Genomic DNA, 25,226 nt, shown 5'->3' on the forward strand with positions numbered 1-25,226 from the left:
GGTACAAACTGGAATTCATCACAAGGGTGCAAGTGCTTTCTTCTGATTTACCTCCGAATGAGGCGGAGGGGTATAGGTAATACCACGATTTATGTTAAAGGGCAAACTCTTCAGAGAAACAGTGTTCCAGTTCTAGAATATCTTTTAAAATATATTTTTGAAAAATGTTGAATCTGCAAAAGGGCCAAACAGCTTTTAGATTGGAATAAAAACGCAACTGGTTCCCTAATGTTCTGTTCAATATACTTTAGATTAAAAAAAATCCCAAAGTATACCTAAAAGGACCATGGTTAATTTCTAACTACTCAGTCAACCACAACCTTCTCCCATTAACTAGTGATTGACAGTAAATATCACCAATGTCTGCATTCTTAGACTAAACATTTGTTCTAGATTGGGATAAGAAAGTTCAGACAACTCATAGATGGGAAGAATTAATTAATCTGCCCGTTCTCACTGTAGTTTTATTTCTTAACAAAAAAGGGATTTGGTTTGTTTCATTGGCAGAATGGCAGGTTTGTGATGCAAATAGCATTTCGCCCCTTTGCCTAAGGTGCTGTCCCCCTCAGGTTAAACCACTGCTAGTTGTTTCTCACGTGAGAGAGCAATCCTACGGTCCTGTAAGACTATGGTGACTTTGCCATTTTTAATAAAATATTATATAATACTAGCTTTATAAATAGTAGTACAATATTTAAGAGTATGATATTAAATTATTTTCTACTTTGTCTAGGAGTGGAAAATATCTGTACAAAGCCGCGATGCCTATTACATGTTGTCCTACCTACCCCATGAGGTAAGCACAGATTTAACCATCTGTATCTGTGTTCTCACTCTCCAGCCTTCTACACTACTTTAAGAGATCTTTTTCAGTTGGTCTGAATTTTCAACTCCTCAAATATGAAGCACATCGATGCTAGAAAGTGAGACAGTTATTTCAACAAGTGAGTCAACCAACTCTCTCCCAGATTGGTGGCATGGTGGCTCAGTGGTTAGCACTGCTGTCTCACAGTGCCAGGGATCTGGGTTCAATTCCAGACTTGGGTGACTGTTTGCCTGTGTGGAGTTTGCACATTCTCCCTGAGTCTGCGCAGGTTTCTGCCGGATGCTCCGGTTTCCTTCCACAGTCCAAAGATTTTAAAGTTAGATGGATTAGCCAGGCTGGAAAAAAAACTTGCCTCATCATGTCCAGGGATGTGCAGAATGTCAGGGTTAGCTATGGGAAATGCAGGGTGATGGGGTGTGGCTCTGGGATGGGATGCTCAATGGGCTGAATGGCTTCTTTCTGCATTGTAAGGATTCTAGGTCAAGGAAGTTAAAGATCACACAACACCAGGTTATAGTCCAACAGGTTTATTTGGAAGTATTAGCTTTCAGAGTGCTGCTCCTTCAGGTAGTTATGGAGCAGCATCATTAGACAGAGTTTATAGCCAAAGATTACAGTGTCATGCATGCAACTGATTTGATATATTGAACAAACCTGGATTGCTTTTAAGTCTTTCATCTTTTGGAATGGGCTGCAGGTTTCGGTTCATTAATATGTAAATTCCAGAACTACTTTCAAATCACATTCTCGAGATAACTAAAGGCTTTATAATAAAAAGTGACATCTCAGCTCAGACAATGCGTTAAAGGTGTGAGGTTAGAATCTGTCTGTCTCCCAAAGTAGGAATTTATAAAATGTTACTTGGATTGACTGCCTGCAAATTGTGTGTTTTTTCAAACAAAGTAAAATGAATCTGCAATCTCTCTCTCTCTCTCTCGCTCTCTCTCACACACACACACACACACACACACACACACACACACATGCTTGCACACACACAAAAGTCTGTTGGGTGAATTTATATTTGCAGAATTGAAATTGCAGATGCATTCTATTTTGTTCAAAAAACATATAATCTGTAGGCAGTCAATCCATGTAACCATTTATAAATTCCTACTTTGGAATTGAACCAGTCTGATTCAAGATTGGGGTACAGACAGATTCTAACCTCACACCTTTCATGCGTTGCTTGAGTTGAAATGTCACCTTTTTTTAATAAAACCTTAAGTTATCTCGCGTATTCGATTTGAAAGAAAGTTGTGAGATTTACATATTAATGAACCGAAACATGCAACCCAGTCCAACACCGGTACCTCCACATTAACTCAAGGGAAATAGAATTAATGTTCAAAATGTCCTCTTTCCACATTGCTACATTAAACACTCATGAGTCAATTACCCTGTTTATAGCCAATTCCCAATAATGTGTTTCTACTTTTTAATGTGGTTTGTAAATTAGAGAAGTTCCCAAAAAAATGTATTTTTGGTTTTGTTCAGTTCCTGTGAGTGCCCAGTCTGTTTGAAAACATTGTTATCTTATCCACCCCCCCCCCAGTCTCCAATGTCCTCTCCTACTCCCTCTCTCTGCTTCCTGCTGTCTCCCTCTTCAACCACTTCCTAATTCCTGCTTGGCAGCGGGGTGGGGAGACAGAGTGAGAAGGGCCACAACTCAGATGGAGGGGAGTACAGCTGTTTTCAGAAAGAGGCTGTGATGTTGGGGAAGGAGGGAAGAGCAAGAGGATCGTGGGAAATTGATGAGTGGCAAACCAGAAGTAAGCAGAAACTGCTCGTTGATAAGAGGCCAATAGGTCCGAGATATGCTCGAGTACTTTAATGCAAAATCTACCCACCAGAAGCACAACTCACTCTCTATTTGCTTAAGGGTAAGTGATTGTTTAGCATGTCTTTTTAGGAACACAGTAGGAATACTAACTAAAGGATAGGTTTATAGCACAGTAACTGCAGAGTAAGGACTCCTGGTACATTGTTCCATTAGCACTTTCACAATAGGCATAGCAATGACTAGATATAGAACAATCCTCTCTCACCATCAAATATTGCAGGGCACAGATAATGGATAAAGTTCCAGTTGAGTATATATTGAAAATTGTTTTGAGACAACGATTCGGTCTATTGAATATGTTGAACTAATTCTGTTCTCATTTTGATTCATGCAAATTTTAGAGATTTCCTTTCCCTCCATATCAGCTGATGACTTCTTCCAAGTAATAAACTTTCAAAATGAAATGAATCTCTTCATTTAAATTCCAGAAAGGTAAATTGGTGACACCCTCCCTGGCCTTTGGTAACCACAGAGTAGAGATCCCCACTTTTCAGAAGCAGAAACTGTCCATTGGTGCAGCATATAGAGTGGTTTGCTCATGGGTCCATCTACATTGTGGACTGAGCAGATACAGCAGCAAGGGAACAGTGTTTTATGTGATGGAACCATTTGGTCTTTCTATTATATAGGTAGGTGTGAGCAGAGCTACAGTTTGAAAATTGTGGAGCTGATTCTGCCATGTCTGGTGATTGAACCATTCAGTTGTTCCAGGATATTGACCCAAGTCTTCCAATCAGCGTCAGAACTGACATTGATCACTGTGCACTTATATTTAAATGGATAGGGTATCGGCGTTCAATGGAACAACAAACAGCCCTCTCAGCATTGCAATCCTCGCAAGAGGATTGAAGCAGAAGCTGTACCTCATTTTTCTGACACTAGCTGCCATCATTAAGCTTTAACTGTCCTGAAGTGCCTGCTGAGATTGCCTCTTTGAGCTGGAGATTGATCATCTCCTGATTGAGATGTTAAGATCTGCCGCTGAGCCACGATTAACACACTAGCTTCATCAAAGCCCAAACAGTGCCAGAATAAAGTATGCTTCCTCTTCCCATCCTCAGGAACAAGCTGGGGGTCGTTGAGTCATACAGCGCACAGACAGACCCTTTGGCCCAACCAGTCCATGCCAACCAGTTCTCTAAACTGAACCAGTCCTGTCTGCCTGTATTTGGCCCGTATTGCTCTTAACTACTCCTTTCCATGTACCTGTCCAAATGTCTTTTAAATGTGCCTGCTCTGAGATTGAATTGAGTGAATGGGTGTGGATGGCATGGTAGGTATGACAGTGGGGGTTCCAGGGAGTTGTGGGCTTGGTGAGAATCACAACTGCAAATGGGAAACTGGGACTCGGGGAGACTGGAGGCAAGGATTCAGCAGACACCGAGGCAAAGTTCAAGGGGGTGGATGAGAACCGAGCTACAAATTTGAGAATGCAGGCTTAAAGGGACAGTGCTCAGTTCCAGTAATATAACTACCCTTGGGACTGCAGACTCATCACTCAAATATTTTTTGATCCAATTTTCAGTCTGATTTGTTATATTTTGACAGTGTGCCTGAATCCATTACTGAGATAAATGGATCAGATAGAGACTCTGTGCACAGTGAACAACAGATCTCCATGAACACATTACTACTTAGTGGCTCAGCCTGACTGATTTTATTTTCCCTGAGTTTAATTGGCATAACTGTTGGTTATTCTTCATAGAATCCTTACAATGTGGAAGCAGGCTATTTGGCCCATTGTTCCACACCGACCCACCAAACAGCTTCCCACCCAGACCCATCCCCCTACCTTATCCCTGCATTTCCCATGGCTAACCCACCTGACTTGCACATTCCTGGATACCAAGGGCAATTTAGTTTGGCCAATCCACCTAACCTGCACATCTTTGGACTGAGAGAGGAAACCGGAGCACCTGGAGAAAACCTGCACAGGGAAAATGTACAAACTCCACGCAATTGCCTGAGGGTGGAATTGAACCCAGGCCCCTGGCATTATGAGGCAGTAGTGCTAATCACTGAGACACCATGCTGCCCATTCTCTAACTTACTGTAGATAGTTAAAACAGCATTAATGGTCTGCAGGACACCATTATTTCTGTTCAATTACAATTTACTTGTTAATAAGGCTGTTTCTCAGTCTATTGCGTTACCCTTAGTCCAATAAAGTATTGGGATATTAGTTAAGATTAATTGATTACAGTGTGATGCAGAACGCTGTTAGTAATGGAAGTTCAATCCCTGTAGCTTTTTTACTCCTGGCTTCCAAGTTGAGAAATGTCCATCAGGACAGTTTCTGGATTGCAGGACCCAAGATGTGCCCTGGGAAGCCCCAATGTGCAGATCCCCATGGGGGAATTGCCCTAATTACTATTAGGCAAACACCCTGCTCCCCAGGACCCTTTACATTAGTGAAAAAAATTGAAGAGACTGCTTTGTTTAAACACTGGACTTGCTTCACATTCCTGGAAGTTGGGAAGGTCAATGGATTAAGGGCTTGTTACCAGACTGGTTGAAAGTGCTAAAATTGTCAAAACTTTCAGTAAGGCATTCGATAAGGTTCCCCACAGTAGGCTCATTCAGAAAGTTAGGAGGTATGGAATACCGGGAAATTTGGTTGTCTGGATACAGAATTGGCTGGCCCATAGAAGACAGCAAATGGTTATGATGGATGATATTCTGCCTGGAGGTCAGTGACCAGTGAGGCAAGGGCCTGTTCTTGGGCCTCTGCTCTTTGTAGTTTTAATAAATGACTTGGACAAAGAAGTGGAAGGGTGGGTTAGTAAGTTTGCTGATGACACAAAGGTCGGTGGTGTCTTAGATAGTGTGAAGGGCTGTTGCAGGGTGCAGAGCTGCAATATTGAAGGGATGCAGAGCTGGGTTGAGAAGTGGCGAATGGAGTTCAACCTGGATAAATGCGAAGTGATTCATTTTGGAAGGTAGAATTTGAAAGCTGAATGCAGGGTTAAAGGTTCTTGGCAATGTGGAGGAACAGTGGGATCTTGGGGTCCATGTACATAAATCCCTCAAAGTTGATAACCAAGTTGATAAGGTGAAGAAGGCATATGGTATTTTGGCTTTCATTAACAGGGGGATCGAGTTTAACAGCAGTGAGATTTTGCTGCAGCTCTACAAAACCCAGATGAGACCACACTTGGAATACTGTAACCATTTCTGGTCGCCCTATTATAGGAAAGATGTAGAGGCTTTGGTGACGGTGCAGAGGAGATTCACCAGGATGCTGCCTGGACTGGAGGGCATGTCTTATGAAGAGAGGTTGAGTGAGCTAGGTCTTTTCACACTGGAGAGAAAAAGAGAGGTGACGTGATAAAGGTGTACAAGGTAATGAGAGACGTAGAGTAGGTAGCCAGAGACTTTTCCCCAGAGCAGAAATGGCTATCACAAGGGGTCATAATTTTGTGGTGATTGGAGGAAGGTTTGGGGGAGATGTCAGAGGTAGGTTCTGTATGCGGGTGCGTGGAATGTACTGCCAGCAGCTGTAGTAGAGTTAGATACATTTGAGATATATAAGCGACTGCTGGACAAGCACATGGATGGCAGTAAATTGAGGGGTGTGTAGGTTAGGTTGATCTTAGATTAAGATAAATGTTAAGCACAACATCGTGGGCCGAAGGGACTGTACTCTGCTGTACTATTCTATGTTTACCACAATGTAGGTGACCCAAACAATTGAAGCACACCAACAATGGTAAACCCCAATTCAGCATAAGGAGCCTGGAGCTAATTTACCTACAACAGAAAAGGCTGCAAGACCCCTGACAAAGGCCTTTAATATAATGACAGGATTCAATAAAACATACAAGGAGTTTCCACTTGCGGGAGAATCCCAAACTATAGAACCTATAAATATAAGAGTTATCACTAACAAAGCAGAAACCTTATTTCATTCCGAGGTGACCTTTTGTAGAGGTTTATAAAACCATGGGTGTACAGATAAAGTGAATGGCAGGTGTTTTTTCCCAAGAATGAGGGATTTCAAGTCTAGGGGGACATATTTTTAAGGTGAGAGGAGACAGGTTTAAAAAAGACATGAGAGGCAACTTTTTTTTATACAGAGTGGTTTATGTATGAATGGACTTCCAGAAGAAGTGGTAACTGTAGCAGATTCAGTTACATCATTTGATAGACATTTAGAGAAGTAGATGAATAAGAAATGTTCGGAGGATGATGAGACAAGAGCAGGCAGGTGGGGCTAGTTTAGTTTGAGTCTTATGTTTAGTCAGCATGGACTGGTTGGACTGAAAGGTCTGTTTCTGTGCTTTATGACTCTAAGTAAGATAAATGTAGGACTAATTCTCAAGCAGAATGGTTAAGGCAAATGGTAGTTGTATAAGTACATAGAGTCATAGAGATGTACAGCATGGAAACAGATCCTTCGGTCCAACCTGTCCATGCCGACCAGATATCCCAACCCAATCTAGTCCCACCTGCCAGCACCCAACCCATATCCCTCCAAACCCTTCCTATTTATATACCTGTCCCAAATGCCTCTTCAATGTTGCAGTTGTACCAGCCTCCACCAAATCCACTGGCAGCTCATTCCATACACGTACCATCCTCTGCGTGAAAAAGTTGCCCCTTAGATCTCTTTTATATCTTTCCCCTCTCACCCTAAACCTATGCCCTCTAGTTCTGGACTCCCCGACCCCAGGGAAAAGACTTTGCCTATTTATACTATACATGCCCCTCATAATTTTGTAAACCTCTATAAGGTCACCCCTCAGCCATGTAGCAGAAAGGACTAGAGGTAAGTCTGAGAGGCAATGAAATAAGGTCAGAGGGGATTGGTCTAGAATGCACAGACCAGTTGGGCTGATGGTAGAATTTGTAACAGAAACTATCTAATAGAAACATAGAAGCCAGGAGGAGGCCATTCAGCCCTTCAGGTTTGCTCCACCATTCATCACAATCGTGGCTGATTGTCCAGCTCAATAGCCGAATCCTGCTTTCTCCCCATAATCTTTGATCCCATTTGTCCCAAGTGTATATCTAGCCACCTGTTGAATACATTCAATGTTTTGGCATCAACTACTTCCTGTAGTAATGAATCCTACAGGCTCACCACTCTTTGGGTGTAGAAATGTCTCCTCATCTCCGTTCTAAACGGTCCACCTCAAACCCTCAGGCTGTGACCCCTGGTTCTGGACACACCCCACCACCAGGAACATCCTCCCTGCATTCACCCTGTCTAGTCCTGTTAGAATTCTATAAATCTCTTAGATCCCCCCCCATTCGTTTGAACTCCAGTGAAAACAATCCCAACCTAGTCAACCTCTCCTCCATACATAAGTCCCGCCAACCCTGGAATCGACCTGGTGAACCTTCGCTGCCCTCCTGAGAGAGAGAGAGAGAGCGAGAGCATCCTTCCTCCGAAAAGGAGACCAAAACACCTCCCTGTCCCTCTAAATGTACAGTCAAGTTTCCATTGCCCCACGCTGTGAGTCATTTTGCTACTGTTTCAGGTGCCATGTCTTGGACTTTCGGATATCCAGATCACAACGGCGAGTTCTAAAGAAAATGAGGAAACTTTTAACAAGTACGGGTGGTTTAGTGAAGGAAACAGCTGGTAAGTATGCCACAGACGTTTGTACGTTCCTGTGTAACTGGAAACCAATGCCCAATCAATAGGAAAGAATGATCTGTGTATGGGAAGTGTTGTGTGCAATGCAAAGACTTCCTGATTGCATTTTTGATTCATTTAGCCATTCTGATTATTTCAATAACTGCGGTTATTGTGTTATCTCCCTCCTGAAGCAGCATCTTCATTGCTTCCATTCAACTGTAGAGTGGCTCAGTCCCCAGCTGGAGAGCCGGTGGTAATTCCATTTCCAGGTTCTCCAGTGACATTGAATCCCAATCACTCCATTGAGCTGCCCAGCTTCCCGTCTCCAAACGCCACCTTGTTCTCAGCAGCACCACTCGGTGGCTACTGCTGGGAATGCACAAAACTCCGGGTCAGGAGCAGACAGGGGTCCCACGGCAGATATAAGCAGGGTGGGCTTTATCTGGGGCCAGTAGGGCATCCCTAAGCAAACAGGAAAGTGGGTGGGGGAATGATGAGTAGGCAGGATTCTCTCGCAAGTATGTTTCATTCTGCCTCTGTTTGGGTGATGATGAAGCAATCGCGTTAACTCTTGGCTCAGTGGTTGGTCTCTTGACATGTTGATCAGGTGTTTGTCGGTCTTGGGCACCACTTAACTCGAACAGGCACTTCACTGCACTGCACTGAGGGTCACTTTGCCAAGCCTGCTGTCTTCCAGACAAATGCAAAACCAAAACCACGTCGGCTTGTTTCAAGGGAGGCTCCGTATCCCTTGGCACTGTTCAGAGAAAAGCAGGAAATCCTCCTGGTGCCATGAATCTTGACTAACAACATGAATTGTTTCTTATTTACTGTCAGTGGAACCTTTACTTATTTACAATGTAGCTGCTGCAGCTATTTATAATCACGAGTTTGTTCTTCCATGCTCGGTAGGTGTAGGAAGCAAAGGAAGGCTAACGTTTAGACCATGACTTCAGGATATTCCTGAACATTAAATTTTGTTACAAATGTACAGTTTTTAAAAATCGGGCAATTTGTGCAGAGCAGCTCCCACAAGCATGATAATCACAAGATCATGTTTTTATCAAAATCATCATAGAATCCATACAGTGTGGAAAGAGGCCATTTGGCCCATTTGAGTCCCCACCAACCCTCTAAAGAGCATCCCACCCCCTACCCTATCCCTGAAACCCTGCATTCCCCTCAGCCAATCCACGTAGCCTGCATATCCCTGGGCACTATGGGGCAATTTACCATGACCAGTCCCCCTAACCTGCACGTATTTGGATTGTGGGAGGAAACCAGAGCACCCTGAGGAAACCCATACAGACACAGGAAGGCTGTGCAAACTCCTCACAGACAGTCACCTGAGGGTGGAATCGAGCCTGGGTCCCCAGCGCTGAGGTAATGTTGGTCAAGAGATAAAAGGTTGAATGAGTGTTTTTTTTTAAATGTCAACCTGAGATGGCAAAAGGGGTCCCAGTTCGATATTCATGCCAGAAAGTGTTTTCACTAACAGTGCAATACTCCCTCAGTGCAGCATGGAGTGTTAGCCTCAAATCTGTGCTCATGGCTCATGACTTGGAACCTACAGCCTTCCGAATCGTAAGTGAGAGAGGAAAGCTGACATCTGATTGGTTTAGCAAGTAGTGATTCAAGGGATGCCATTTGATGAATCCCAATACATGGAGTAGGACGTCGCACTGATTCTCCCCTACAAGAGGCAACTTTGATTTTTGTAACATGAATGAAACTGAATTGGCAGCTATTTTGACATCTCTCCCCAGATTTGTCTGTTAAAGCGATCTGCTGATTTTTACATTGCCATGTTGCCACGATTCACAGGGGTGGTGCATTGGAAAGCAAGCCCTGCTATTCTGAGTCCTCATAAATATTTATATATTTGAAGGGAAAACGTAAAATCCCTATGACGATGCTGCTCCTTTAACAAGGTTATGTTGTCCTTTGCTTCTTTTTTCCCAGAGGTTGTAAAAAGCAGTGATTCCACAATATCTAAGTTTGGAGCGTTTTCGGGCCAATTTGAAGATAGCTAACAAATACGGCCCCAGACAGTATTTGTACAATGAAAGGGGAATGGCCAGTTGTCCCAGCTCAGCTTTTCTCCGGTTTGGTTTGGTTTGGTTTTTAGTAGTCTGGCTAATCATTGAGAGCAGGCCGTCTTGAGGCTGCTGGTCTAAGAAACAGCTTATGAAAGGTCTCTGACTTAATTGAAGTCACAACTTGCAGCATCTGCTGTAGAGAAGGTCCACCACTTTACTTCGTGTTTAAAGTGGCTTACTGCAGAAAACAGAGGGGGAGAGCAAGAGTTTTTTTTGCTGCAGGACATAATTTTCCTTTTGGACACTGGATCCTACTGGACTCAAACCTCTATTTCTCTCTCCACAGATGCTGCACACCTGCTGAGTTTCTCCATCATTCTTTTGTGTTTAGGGCAGCACGGTGGCACAGTGGTTAGCACTGCTGCCTCACAGCGCCAGAGACCCGGGTTCAGTTCCCACCTCAGGCGACAGTGTGGAGTTTGCACATTCTCCCTCTGTCTGCGTGGGTTTCCTCCGGGTGCTCCGGTTTCCTCCCACAATCCAAAGATGTGCAGGTTAGGTGGATTGGCCATGCTAAATTGCCCGTAGCCTTAGGTGAAGGGGTATGTGCAGGAGTACGGGTCTGGGTGGTATACGCTTCGGCGGGTCGGTGTGGACTTGTTGGGCCGAAGGGCCTGTTTCCATACTGTAAGTAATCTAATCTAATCTAATTCCTCCCCTTCTTGACCCAGCAGAGTCCAGAGTGAAACTTCTGTGTGGCTCAATCTCGCCACTGTACTTTGCATTTCTCCTCTGCTAAAGAGACCCACATAAACAAGCACCAATTGAGAGCAGATTTTTAAATGTTTATGAATTAATACATTTTTTTAAAAAGAAAACTCCTTAAATTTACATTGACTGAAGAAACATTATGTTGTTTTCTCTTTTGGAAGACTCCAGTGCTGTAAAAAGAGGCAATAGAGAAAATATCAACCAAGCCGTTTAATGTCGAAGGGAATAAAATCATTTCGATGTTTAAAACTGGCATCTGGATTGCTATCACATTAAGTCAAAATGATCTCTAAGTTTTCACTGCAAGTATAACCAATCGTAATTTCTAACTGTAAATTTTATTCCAGGAAACCAAATGACAAAGGAGCATGTATTAGAATTTTTTTGTTAATTATTGCTACATTGAAAGAGACTTCTCATGTATTTGCCATGGTTGTGACTTTGTGTGTTTATTCATTCTTTCCTATTCTCACTGTAATCTGAACTGCCATTTCTTTGTGAAGGGGTTAGCTCCGAGGAGGATACCAGGTGCCATAATGGGAAGCAAGTCCCTGAAGCTGCACCGGGCAAGTCGAGCACTGGGCAGACCACGTTGGCATTGGCCGACAGCGCTGAGGAGCAATGGTCAGAGGGAAACAGAGTGTCAGACCAGCGGAGTGTGAGCAGCAGCCAGACCTGGCCTGGTAAGCTTCAGTCCATCATAAGCAGGCAAATGGGACTAGATTAGTTTCGGAAACTTGGTCAGCTTGGACAGGTTAAACCGAAGGGTCTGTTTCTGAGCTGCGTGACTCTCTGTGCAAAATGAACTGCAACAGGGGAATGGGGTGTCTACCTCCATCTTAACAGACATCAATGAGCTGGGTGTAAAGGAAATCTTGCAGGTGAAATCTGACTGGAAGCCTGTGACCAGTTGTGTGCCGCAATGATCGATGCTGGGTCCACTGCTCTTTGTCATTTATGTAAATAATTTGGATGTGCATATAAGAGGAAGGGTTAGTAAGTTTGCAGATGACACTAAAATCAGTGGTGTAGTAGACAGTGAAGATGGTTATCTCAAAGTATAATGGGACTTTGATCAGATGGGCTGATGGGCTGTGGAGTGGGAGATGGAGTTTAATTTTGGTGTTTGTGAGGTGTTGCAGTTTGGAAAGGCAAATCGGGGCAGGATGTATACACCTAATGGGAAGGTTTGGGGAGTGTTGCCAAACAAAGAGACCTTGGGCTGCAGGTTTCACTCCTTGAAAGTGGAGTGGCTGGGTCGTGAAGAAGGCATTCGGTACTTTCCTTTATTGATCAGTGCATCGAGCATAGGAGTTGGGATGCTACGTTGTGACTATACAGGACATTGGTTAGGCCACTTTTTGGAATACTGCATTCAATTCTAGTCTCCCTGCTATAGGAAGGATATTGTGAAACTTGAAAGGGTTCAGAAAAGATTTACAAGGATGTTGCCAGAGTTGAAGGGGTTGAGCTAAAGGAGAGGCTGAGTAGGCTGGGGCTACTTTTCCTGGAGCATTGGGGGCTAAGAGTTGACCTTGTAGAGGTTTATAAAGTCATGAGGGGCATGGATAGGTTAAATAGTCAAGGTCTTCTCCCAGGGGTGGGGGAGACCAAAACTAGAGGGCATGGGTTTAAGGTGAGAGGGGAAAGATTTAAAAGTGACCTAAAGGGCAACTTTTTCACCACCATGAGGGTAGTGCATGTTTAGAATGAGCTGTCAGAGGAAGTGATGGAGGCTGGTACAATTGCCCAAATTTAAAAGACATCTGGATGGGTATATGAATAGGAAGCATTTAGAGGGGTATGGGCCAAATGCTAGCAAATGGGACTAGGTTAATTTAGATATCTGGTCGGCATGGACAAGTTGGAGTGAAGGGTCTGTTTCTGTGCTGTACAGCTCTGACTCTTAAGTCAGAAGGTTGCAGAGGTTGATAGATTTGGTGAGTGGGAACTTGGAGCTTGATTTGGAGCAAGCACAAGGTATCCCACTTTGAAGAAAGGAGAGGCAGATCAGAATATATTCTAGTGCTGGGAAGTCAGGAGCTGTAGTTTAACAGAAATCCAAGGGTTCAATCACAGATATCAGTCAAAGCTCGTAGCCAGGTAAAAGGAAACCATTTGGTGGGTTACAAATGGTTGGAAGCTACGTTACAGCTGTATAGGACTGTGGTTAGACCCCATCTAGAGTTCTGTGCTTAAATTTGGTACCACAGCTCAGGAAGGATATATGATCTTCGAACAGGTACAGTACAAATACATCAGAATGATGCAGAACAGATTGCAGAGACTAGATTTGTATTCCCTTAGTTTAAAAAAGAATTAAGTGATTTAATTGACTTAAATCTCCACTTGTTGGATTCGTGCCTATCCCAAAGGAAGAGAGTTGTAGTCTTGGGGTCAGTCATCTCAGCTCCAGGACATCTCTACCCCGAGGAACTCCTGCAGTGTCTTAGGCCCAATCATCTTCAACTGCTTCATCAATGACCTTCCCTCCATCATAAGGTCAGAATTGGGGATATTCACTGATGATTGCGTAATATTAGCACTATTCATGATTCCTCAGATACTGGATACATGTCCAAATGCAGAAAAACCTGACAATATCTAGGTTTGGGCTGATAAGTGGCAAGTAACATTCCTGCCAGACACTGACCATCTCCAACGAGAGAATCTAACCGTTGCCCCTTGACAGTCGCTATTATCACTCAATTCCCAATATCAACATTCTGGGGGCTTACAATTGACCAGAAACTCAACTGGAATAGCCATATAAATATTGTGGCTACAAATGCAGGTCGGAGGCTATGAATCCTGCAGCAAGTAACTCCCCAAAACCTGTCCACCATCTACAAGGCACAAGTCAGGAGTGTGATGGAATGCCCCCCACTTGCCTGGATGGGGGCAGCTCTAAAAACACTCAAAAAAAACTTGACACAATCCAGGCCAATTGGCATCTCATCCACAAGCATGCATTCCATCCACCACTGATACTCAGTAGCAGCAGGGTATACTATCTACAAGATGAACTACAGAAAATCATCTAGTCTGCTTAGACAGCACAGTCCAAATTCATGACCTCTGTCATTTAGAAGGACAAGGGCCGTCAGCTGCCTGTTAACTTCCAAGTCACTCACCATCCAGACTTAGAAAATATATCCCTGTTTCCTCACTCATGGGATGAAAATCCTGGAGCTCCCTCCCTAACGGCATTGAGGGCGTACCACTGCCACCTTGAGGACAATTAGGGATGGGCAACCAAAACTGTTTCAGCCAAGAAAGCCTACATCCCATGAATGCTTTTTTTAAAAAATAAAATGGTCAAATTCAAAACCGTTTTCCTGATTTACGATTACTAATTTTCCGGATTCCATCTGTAAAATGCTCACTGTTTGAAATAACTCCACAGAGGCCAGTATCCTATCACCAAGTCATTCGTTATTTACACTTGGAGAGCCCTTGACACTGGTCCGGCTCCCTCAGAGCCAGCTCTCAAAGTGAACAGAACATCTGATACTCCTGTTTATCTTTTTTTATTATTGAATTTCCACCACCAGGAAGATAGGAAAACACCCGAGTGGCCAGTGAAATCTCCTATTTATTTATTTTTTTTCCTGGTTTTTTTTTTCTCCTTTTTTTTTGCTTTTTTTTATTTTTCCCCACACTACCGCCTAACTGCGGTAGTGCTTATTTTCCCCAGCACCCATGGTGTATGTGTGCAGGTGTGAGACACAGTGAGAGACACAAAGTGCACAAATTTTAAATTTCCACCACCAGGAAGAAAGGAAACACCCGAGTGGCCTGTGACAAGCAGTGCCCTTCACATCAAAGGGCATCTCCTGGTTATTTTTTTTTTACCCCCACACTACCGCCTAACTGCGGTAGTGCTTATTATTTTTATCCCCAGCACCCATCGTGTGTGTGCAGCTGTGAGACACAGTGAGAGACAAGGTGTACAAATCTTTATTCAATTTCCACCACCAGGAAAAGAAAGGAAACACCCGAGTGGCCTGTGACAAGCAGTGCCCTTCACATCAAAGGGCAATGCTGTGTGAACTCCTGTTTATATCTGTCAGCCAGGGCTCCCTGATTGGGGCTGTTAATCTGGTCCAATCAGGGAATCTCATTCTATAAGATCCACCTGGCTGACCTCATTACAATCACGACAGTGTTAACTTTACCATTTTAAATAATATGTATAGAAACGTTTTTCACCTGTAGCTAACGTTCCCTGGCACTTTAATTTTACCCTCTTTATTAATTTTTGTCATTCTTTGCTTTTTTATATGTTGTCTAATATTCTCAAATGCCTCCATTTGCAAGTTGTACACCTTTTTTCTTTTAATCTTTTATTTATATAATCCCTACAGTGTGGAAGCAGGCCATTTGGCCCATTGAGTCCATAACGACCCTCCAGAGAGCATCCCACCCACGCCCACCACCACCCCTTTCCCCAACCCCACCCCCCACCCCCCATCCTATCCCTGTAACCTTGCATCTCCCATGGCTAACCCACCTAGCCTGCACATCTCTGGACTGTGTGAAGAAACCAGAGCACCCAGAGGAAACCCACGCAGTTATGGGGAGAATGGACAAACTCCACACAGATAGTCACCCAAGGGTGGAACCGAACCTGGGCTCTGGAGCTGTGAGGCAGCAGTACATACCACTGAGCCACATTATTATATTTAACTTTTTAAAATAACCACGGATGGTGGATCTTCCTGCTAGAATGGCTCTTTTTTGTTGGAATGTACCTATTTTGTGTAATCTGAAAAACACCTTAAATGTCACTACAGTTTCTATTGATCTGTTTCTTAATCTAATTTGCAAGTTAAGTCTTTTCACACCCTCCTTATTGCCCTTGTTTAAGTTGAAAATGCTAATCTTGGACCCACTCTTCTGTTTACTGAAACCTGAGTTAAAACAGAAGGTATTACCTAGCAGCACTTCAAGATCATTAATCCTACCTTATTGGGCACACTATCAGATCTAATATAACCTGTTGCCTGGTTACTTCTAGAATGTGCTGCACTAAGGAGCTACCCTGACAATATTATTGGAGCTTCTCATCTAGGTTTCGTTTTGCACCTTCATCTATGATTGTGTTTCATACCTTCCTAACCAGATCCAATTATTTCTCCCTCTATCTTAACGTGTTGTTACTCTTGGGGATCTGTACATCACTCCCTGAAGTCACTTTCTTGTTTTTTTTAATTTCTGTACTTGACTAAAACTGCTGCTACAATGTGGTTTACTGATGTTGGGCTGTCCATCTCTATTGTATTAAGGCATCATTTGCAGCGTGTTCATTCCCTCCACTGAACTCCTGTCCTCTTAAATGCCATGCACTCTTCATTGTGTAGGTCTTAATCCATGTCTCAGTAATTATACTTATTTACTGTTCTTTGCACGATATACTTTTTATTTTGTTTTGAGTGCTGTGTAAGTTCAAATACAGAATCTTAAACCTTGTCCTTTATTATTTTTGAAACCTCTAACTTTATCTATAATGTTACTTTTGTACTCTGTTCCCCTTCCTAACATAGTCCCATATTAATACCTTTCTCTCTTACCTTGTCTCTATTCTTTGATATACCACCCAAAGCTTCCCAAATGTTATCCCACCTCCTGTTCCGTGTAAGCTGTATGCCTCACTCTGTCTAAGAAACCTATGATCCATATGTCTTTGCTTACTGTGATCTGTCTATATTGCTCGCAAACAAAGCTTTTCACTGTACTTGGATATATGTGACTACGATAAATCTGATCAAATCCAATCAAAATCTTGTCCCCTCATTTTAGTTTAAAACTCTTTTTTTTTTCTATTTTCTCAGTTATGAGGCTTTCTAGAACATTGTTCCCAATGCAGGTCAGGTGTCCACTATCCCAACCATATGGTCCTTATTCTCCCTACTGCTGATGCTAGTGTGTGAAAAGCCAAACTCCACTTCTGCTGCACTAGTCATTGTTTCGTGCTTTCATTTCTCTAATCATATTTACCCTATTCCAATTTGTACGCAGCTTGGGTAATGGTCTGTTTAGTTTGGTGTGTAGCCGAGATGAAGTGTTTCTTGCCTCTGACGCACTGTTCCTCAGGAGTTGCTGCATACAAGCAAGGAGGAGCTCTTACAGAGAAGTGACTGAAGTGTCTTATTGTAGCCTTTCAAATCAATGAACCCAACAGCATTCTTTTTCTCTTCCCCAGTTGAAGATGAGGACTCTCCAATGCATACTTGCCACAAAGCCAAAGAGAGCCGGACAGAGCTCCTACAGAGCCCGGAGAGGGGCCATCAGGCAGAGCTGGACTCCACAGAGTCGGAACTGGTGGGACTGACGGAGCGCAAGGCCCCAGGTCAGGAACCAGCTCCTTTGCCGGCTCTGCAGCCATCCTTGTCACAAACCTCCATGAGCACTGTGCACCCATCTCCCATCCCACCTCCACTCCATTCCAAGCCTGCGCCTAGCCATACTAGATCATTAGAGGAGCTCATAGTGGACAACACGCCTGTCACACCATTGCACCAGCTGGAGGTAAGAATCTGTATTCCAGCTCCCATCCATCAGCGAGACAACCTGTTTGTTCATTGTAGTCAGAGGGGATCACAGGGCAGTTTTTAACACCTAACTCAAAACAAAAGAACAGGATAAGGCCATTCAGCCTTTCAAACCTGTCCTGTGATTCTTTAAGATCATGGCTGATCTGCCTCAGGCCTCAACTCCATGTGATTCAATATATCAGAGGTTTAGACACACAGTACCATATGGTTAGACCTGTCTTTTGTGTAAAATCGGTGATGGTCATTCTACAACTCATTTTGAATTTCTCTCCAATTTTTTTTATTCATTATTGGGGTAATGGCGAGGTCAGCATTTACATAATTGCCAGGGACCAGTTAAGAGTCATCCACATTGCTGAGAGTTGGAGTCACATGTAGGCCAGACTAGGTAAGGATGCCAGATTCCCTTCCTTGGACAGCATTAATAAACCAGATGGGCTTATAGTCTTCAGTCACCATTGGGCTAGCTTATTCCGAATTTAAATTCTGCCATCTGTAATAGTAGGATTTGAACTTATGCCTCCAGCATATTAACCCGGGGTTCTGGACTACTGATCCACTGACGTTACCATTATTCCACCACCTTCCCTTTTTAAAAGAAACTGGAGAGATGTGAAACTTTCTGTAGACTCCCTGAAACCAGTTTTGTTTAATGCACTCATGAGACATGACAACTCTGTTATTGGTTAGCATCCCTTTGAGTCGCTTGCAGAGGCAGCTCAATAAGAGTCAGCCACATTATTGTGGATCTCGAGTTGAACATAGGTCAGATTTCAGTCTCTAAGGGATATCAGTGAATTGGGTGGGTTTTTACAGTAATCAGTATTTGTTTCACGATCACCATTAATGGGACTAATGTTTTCAATTTCAAATTTAATAGAATTTAAGGTCCAGCTTAAATGGTGGGATTTGAAGTCATATCACCTGACCATTCCATAAGACCATAAGACATAGGAGTGGAAGTAAGGCCATTCGGCCCATCGAGTCCACTCCGCCATTCAATCATGGCTGATGGGCATTTCAACTCCACTTACCCGCATTCTCCCCATAGTCCTTAATTCCTTAATTCGCCTAAGCCTCTGGATCCCTAGTCCAGTGAAGTAATCACGTGCCTCCATCTCCCTTGATTTCATCCTAAAATCCATTTTATTGTGACCTTGGAGAAAGTGAGGACTGCAGATGCTGAAGATCAGAGTCAAGAAGTGTGATGCTGGAAAAACACAGGCAGCATCCGAGGAGCGGGAGAGTGAGCATCATTCCTGATGAAGGGCTTATGCCTGAAATGTCCGCTCTCCTGCTCCTTGGATGTTGCCTGACTGGCTGTGCTTCTCCAGTGGCACACCTTTTGACTCTCGATATGACCTTGTCAGATATTGGCTCCAGTGATTAGATTAGATTACTTACAGTGTAGAAACAGGCCCTTCGGCCCAACAAGTCCATACCGACCCGCCAAAGCACAACCCACCCATACCCCCACATTACCCAGTACCTAACACTACGGGCAATTTAGCATGGCCAATTCACCTGACCCGCACATCTTTGGACTGTGGGAGGAAACCAGAGCACCCGGAGGAAACCCACACAGACACTGGGAGAATGTGCAAACTCCATACAGTCAATCGCCTGAGTCGGGAATTGAACCTGGGTCTCTGGCGCTGTGAGGCAGCAGTGCTAACCACTGTGCCACTGTGCCACCCAGTGCTTTGGCTGTTTACAGGGTGAAGTACAAAGGCCAAATAGGATTGCAGCTAGTTTGTAAAAAGTAAACACTGAGGGAAGAACAATATTAAAGAGCACAGGTACGGGAGGATTGTAAATAGCAGAGAAATAGGAAGAATGAAGTTAGCTCTGCCGTACACTTTATGATGGATCAAGATGAATCTTTATGTTCTTTGCAGCTTCTCCAAGCTACTCCTTTTGTGGTCCTGGTTTTTAGATAGTTTACCTGACACATGCTGTAAGTGGAGACAGAATGATCTGCCCAATTACAGATGAGAATGTCTTGAACTAAGATTTAATCAAGTGAATCTTCTTCAAATGTGAGACTGGTCAGTATTATTTGACCGGAGGGGTCAAGACCAGACCAGACTTTTCCTTCACACATGTTCGCGCTCTGGTAGACTTTGCTGGGTGACCACTGAGACTGAGATCCCAGGATAAGATATTCTTTCCTCACTTTAACCAGGATCACTGGGACCAGTTGTTTGTTTCAGCTGAGATCAAATGTCTGCGACTGAACTTGGGATCCAGTGTCCAATAAGGATCCAAGCTGCACTGTTTGATGCACTTATTTGACAATCCTTTGGACCCACCTATCACCTTCAATATCCTGTTAAGGTGCAAATGCTTTGAGGTGCAAATGATGGAATCCAGCTATAAAAGTCCTCAGGGGACAATCAGGCAGTGATGTTTTTAGGCATGTCGTTACAGTGTGCTGTGAACATTCATTACATTTCCATAACATTGATCATTATCAAAAAAACAGGACAACCCTGTTTTTTTGATAATCTCTGCCCTAATCATTAGCAAACTGCTATCAAATGATGCTTTCTCACTGATGTCCCGATCACCGATGCATAGTTTGTGTCCACTGGGACCACTCACCTCCTGATTCCAGTACAGCCTTAGTCCAAACATGGACATAAGCTGCATTGCTCAAGTCAAATTTAATTTAGGGTGATCTGGGAGATGATTGGGATAGAATGAAGGTAGATGCAGTTGTTGGAATTCCCTGACAACCATTTCCAGCTTTGTCTATTATCTTTGGCAGCTTCATCAATGATTTCTCTTCATCATAATGCTAGCAGTTCATAGATGTGTGCTTTATTCGATTCCTTTGTAATGGTTGCAATAATGGAATTGGCTATTCCTGCAGACAGAAATGCCTGGTCAGCATCCAGCCTCGGAGTGATAAGTGTCAGGCAACATGCTACATCAAATGCAGGTGATCCTCTCAAAAAGGAAAGCCTAACTATGTTCACTTGACATTAAATGACATTACTAGCAATGAGTCCCTGAACAACAACATCCTGGGTTTTGCCATTTGACCAGAGGTTCAAATAGTCCAGGCATGTAGCTACCCGAGCTGGTCAGAAGCTTGGAATTCTGTGGTAAGCACTGTTGTGGATTAGACCAGACCGCTTTAAAATATTTTAAGAAGATAGCTTAGACCCTAACTTTTTCTAGATGGGTAAAACTTATGGTTGTAACAGGCTGCTGCTTTTAGTTTTGAGGTATTTTAGGTGTTGGAGATGATTCCCTCGAATTCCAGGAGCAGCAATCACTGTTTTATACGCTGTTGCAATTGTTTTGGAACTTTGGAAAAAAAAGTCAAAACAATGGCATTTTTAAAAGAGAGAAAAGCAGACGAAGGCAGCAAGCACATGGTCTGTAAGGGAGAGAGAGGAAAAAAAACACACACTGCTAACTGACACAGCAGTGAATCGGCGCAGTTGCTGCCTTTGCTGTTTGAATTCCTGTATCGTGGGACATCACAGTGCGTCCAGGAAAATTTAACAAATAGCAAAATTCACAACTGACCTTGAAGGAACCAGCTTGGGAGAGGTCACAGCACAGAAACAGATAAGTAAATAGTTTTAAGTATAGACATGCTGTAAACCTACAATAGTGAATAGAGTGGGTTCTTTCTTGATTATATGTTTTTATTGGGATTTGTTTCTTGACCAAATTTTGAAAATGTAAGCTTTAAGTATTAAGTTAGGCTGGAGCAATGTTTTGGAGAGCAATAAGATGGTGCTATTTTCTGGGTCTGTAGATTGGAAGGAGTACAATGGCCTTGAGGAGAGTGATGTGCTCTTCTTGTTGGATATGGGAATTTTGGGAGAGCTTAAAAAATTACTGAGGATTATATCTGCAAAAAATGTCATTGGTTGCAAATCCTGTCAGATTGGATTGGTTGGAGTAACAGTGAGAGGCAATAAGCAGTTTACAAGAGCTAGAGGCTGTGATGGATGGCAGTTATAGGGAGAAAAGCTGCAGATCAAGTCAGGTAAATGAATTAACTCCAAGAGAGGTAGGCAGGTAGTACAGGAGTCTTCTGTGGCTATCCCCATTTTAAACAAGTATGCTGTTTTGGAAAGTTTAGGGAGTGGTGGACTTTCAGGGGAATGTAGCATATACAGCCAAGTTTCTGGTATCAAGGCTGGCTCTAATGTAATGAGGGGTACATTGGGTTCAAAGCCATTGATTGTATTAAGGGACTCTAGTCAGGGGCACGGACAGCAGCGAAAAATCAGAATGGTGTGTTGTCTCCCTGGTGCCAGAATCAAGGATATCTCCGAGAGAGTGCAGAATGTTCTCAAGGGGGAGAGGGACCAGCAGGAGGTCATTGTACACATTGGTACCAACATCATAGAAAGGGAAAAGGATGAAATTCTGAAGGGAGGATATGGAAAGTTAGGTGGGAATTTTAAAAGGAGGTCCTCAAGGGTAGTAATATTTGGATTACTCCCAGTGCAACGAGTTAGTGAGGGGAGGAATAGGAGGATAGAGCAGATGAAAGTGGGGCTGAGGAGCTGGTGCATGAGAAAAAGGTTCACGTTTGTGGATCATTGGAGTCTCTTCTTAGATAGAAGTGACCTAGACAAGAAAGATGGATTGTACCTGAATTGGAAGGGGACTAATAGACTGGCAGGGAGATTTGCTAGAGCTGCCCGGGAGGGTTTAAACTAGTGGGGGGAGGGGGTGGGGTGGGGTGGGGAGGTGGGACCCAGAGAGGTAGTGAGGAAAGAGATCAATCTGAGACTGGTACAGTTGGAAAAAGGAGCGAGTCAGGGCAGGCAGGAACAAAGCAGAAAACAAGGTACAAACTGCATTTATTTCAATACAAGAGGCCAAACAGGGAAGGCAGGTGAACTCAGGGCATGGTTAGGAACATGGGACTGAGATATTATAGCAATTACAGAAACATGGCTCAGGGATGGACAGGACTGGCAGCTTAATGTTCCAGGATACAAATGCTACAGGAAGGATAAAAAAGGGAGGCAGGAGAGGAGAGGGAGTGGAGTTTTTGAGAAGGGATAGCATTACAGCTGTACTGAGGGAGGACATTCCTGGAAATACATCCAGGGAAGTTATTTGGGTGGGACTGAGGAATGAGAAAGGGATGATCACCTTATTGGGATTGTATTATAGATCCCCTAATAGTCAGACAGAAATTGAGAAACAAATTTGTAAGGAGATCTCAGTTATTTATAAGAATAGGGTGGTTATGATAGGGGATCTTAATTTTCCAAACATAGACTGGGACTGCCATAGTGTTAAGGGTTTAGATGGAGACGAATTTGTTAAGTGTGTACAAGACAATTTTCTGATTTATTGTGTAGAATCCCTACCAGGGAAGGTGCAAAATTTGACCTCCTCTTGGGGAAAAAAGGCAGGGCAGGTGACTAAGGCATCAGTGGGGAAGCACTTTGGGACCAGCGACCATAGTTCTATTAGTTTTAAAATAGTGATGGAAAAGGATAGACCAGATCTAAAAGTTGAAGTTCTAAATTGGAGAATGGCCAATTTTGACGGTATTAGGCAAGAACTTTCAAAAGCTGATGTTTGAAGATAAAGGAATGGCTGGAAAATGGAAAGCCTTCAGAAATGAGATAACGAAAGTCCAGAGACAGTATATTCCTGCTAAGGTGAAAGAAAATGCTGGTAGGTGTAGGGAATGCTGCATGTCTAGAGAAATTGAGAGTTTGGCTAAGAAAAAGAAGGAAACATATGTCAGGTATAGACAGGATCGATCGAATGAATCCTTAGAGTATAAATGCAGTGGGAGTATACTTAAGAGAGAAATCAGGAGGGCAAAAAGGGGACATGAGGTAGCTTTGGCCAATAGGATTAAGGAGAATCCAAAGGGTTTTTACAAATACATTAAGGACAAGAGGGTAATTAGGGAAACAATAGGCCCCCTTAAAGATCAGCAGGTGGTCTTTGTGTGGAGCCACAGGAGTTGGGGGATATACTAAATGAATATTTTGTTTAATGTGGAGAAGGACATGGAAGATATAGGATGTAGGGAAATAGATGGTGACATCTTGAAAATTGTCCATATTACAAGGAGGAAGTGCCGGATGTCTTGAAACACATAAATGGATAAAATCCCCAGGACCTGATCAGGTGTACCCGAGAACTCTGTGGGAAGCTAGACAAGTGATTGCTGACCCCCTTGCTGAGATATTTGTATCATCGATAGTCACAGGTGAGGTGCACAGCCTGGAGGTTGGCTAACATGGTACCATTATTTAAGAAGGGTAATAAGGACAAGCCAGGAAACTATAGACTAGTGAACCTGAAGTCAATGGTGGGCAAGTTGTTGGAGGGAATCCTGAGGGACAGGATGTACATGTATTTGGAAAGGCAAGGACTGATTAGGGACAATCAACATGACTTTGTATGACATGGGATCTTGATCAGATGAGCCGATGGGCTGAGAAGTGGCAGATGGAGTTTAATTTAGATAAATGCAAGGTTCTGCATTTGGGAAATCAAATCTTAGCAGGACTTGTACACTTAATGGTAAAGTCTGAGGGAGTGTTGTTAAACGAAGAGACCTTGGAGTGCAGGTAGATAGGATAGTGAAGAAGGCGTTTGGTATGCTTTCCTTTATTGGTCAGAGTATTGAATACAATAGTTTGGAAGTCATGTTGCGGCTGTACAGGACGTTGGTTAGGCCAATTTCGGAATATTGCACGCAATTCTGGTTTCCTTCTTATCGGTAGGATGTTGTGAAACTTGAAAGGGTTCAGAAAAGATTTACAAGGATACTGCCAGGGTTGGAGGATTTGAGCTACAGGGAGAGGCTGAATAGGCTCTCTGGAGAGTTTTCCCTGGAGCGTCAACGGCTGAGGGGTGACCTTATAGAGATTATAAAATAATGAGGGGTATGGATAGGATAAATTGATAAAGTCTCTTCCCTGGGGTGGAGGAGTCCATAACTAGAGGGCATAGGTTTAGGGTGTGAGAGGAAAGATATATAGGGACCTCAGGGGTACCTTTTACGAGCAGAGGGTGGTGCGTGCATGGATTGAGCTGCCAGAGGAAATGGTGGAGGCTGGTACAATTGCAATATTTAAAAGGCATTTGGATGGGTATATGAATAGGAAGGATTTGGAGGAATATAGGCCAAGTGCTGGCAAATGGGACCAGATTGGGTTGGGATATCTGGTCGGCATGGAGGAGTTGGACTGAAGGGTCTGTTTCCATGCTGTACATCTGTATGACTCTGTGACGTATTTACATACTACGGTTAAAACACAAACAAAAACAGGAGGAATTTAGAATAACTTAACAATTGGAAAATTTTTCTGAATAATAAATACAGTACCAATTACTAATCAGGTGTTCCAGTATAATAACATCCCATACACAGTCCCATAACATCCCTTGGCAAAAAGGTAAATTCAGACAGGTTCTTACAAACAATTCTCCCATCTAGAAGGAAGCAACATCAAGAACAATTTATGAGAAAGTAGCAGCTAGGAATCATTTACTGAAGTTGTGACTTTGCTGGGACCCAAACAGCTACAGCTTAAAATAAAACTATTTTTAACTGGCCATTCCTCTTCCATTGTTACAACTGTTTTTTTAAAAA

At 43.2% G+C, this 25,226-nt stretch overlaps 1 protein-coding gene across 3 annotated transcripts in view; it reads left to right on the forward strand.

Moving 5' to 3' along the window:
• LOC132829617 (arginyl-tRNA--protein transferase 1-like) overlaps positions 1-25,226 on the forward strand; it is a 77,702-nt gene that overhangs the window by 24,839 nt on the left and 27,637 nt on the right. For all 3 annotated transcript variants that reach the window (XM_060846914.1, XM_060846916.1, XM_060846915.1), the window contains exons 3-6: positions 734-796; positions 8,153-8,256; positions 11,567-11,746; positions 17,269-17,594. In XM_060846914.1, coding sequence (XP_060702897.1) covers positions 734-796; positions 8,153-8,256; positions 11,567-11,746; positions 17,269-17,594 — 673 coding nt within the window. The remainder of the gene's footprint in view (positions 1-733; positions 797-8,152; positions 8,257-11,566; positions 11,747-17,268; positions 17,595-25,226) is intronic.

Source organism: Hemiscyllium ocellatum, chromosome 29 (assembly GCF_020745735.1).
Source record: "Hemiscyllium ocellatum isolate sHemOce1 chromosome 29, sHemOce1.pat.X.cur, whole genome shotgun sequence".
Taxonomy (NCBI): Eukaryota; Metazoa; Chordata; class Chondrichthyes; order Orectolobiformes; family Hemiscylliidae; genus Hemiscyllium; species Hemiscyllium ocellatum.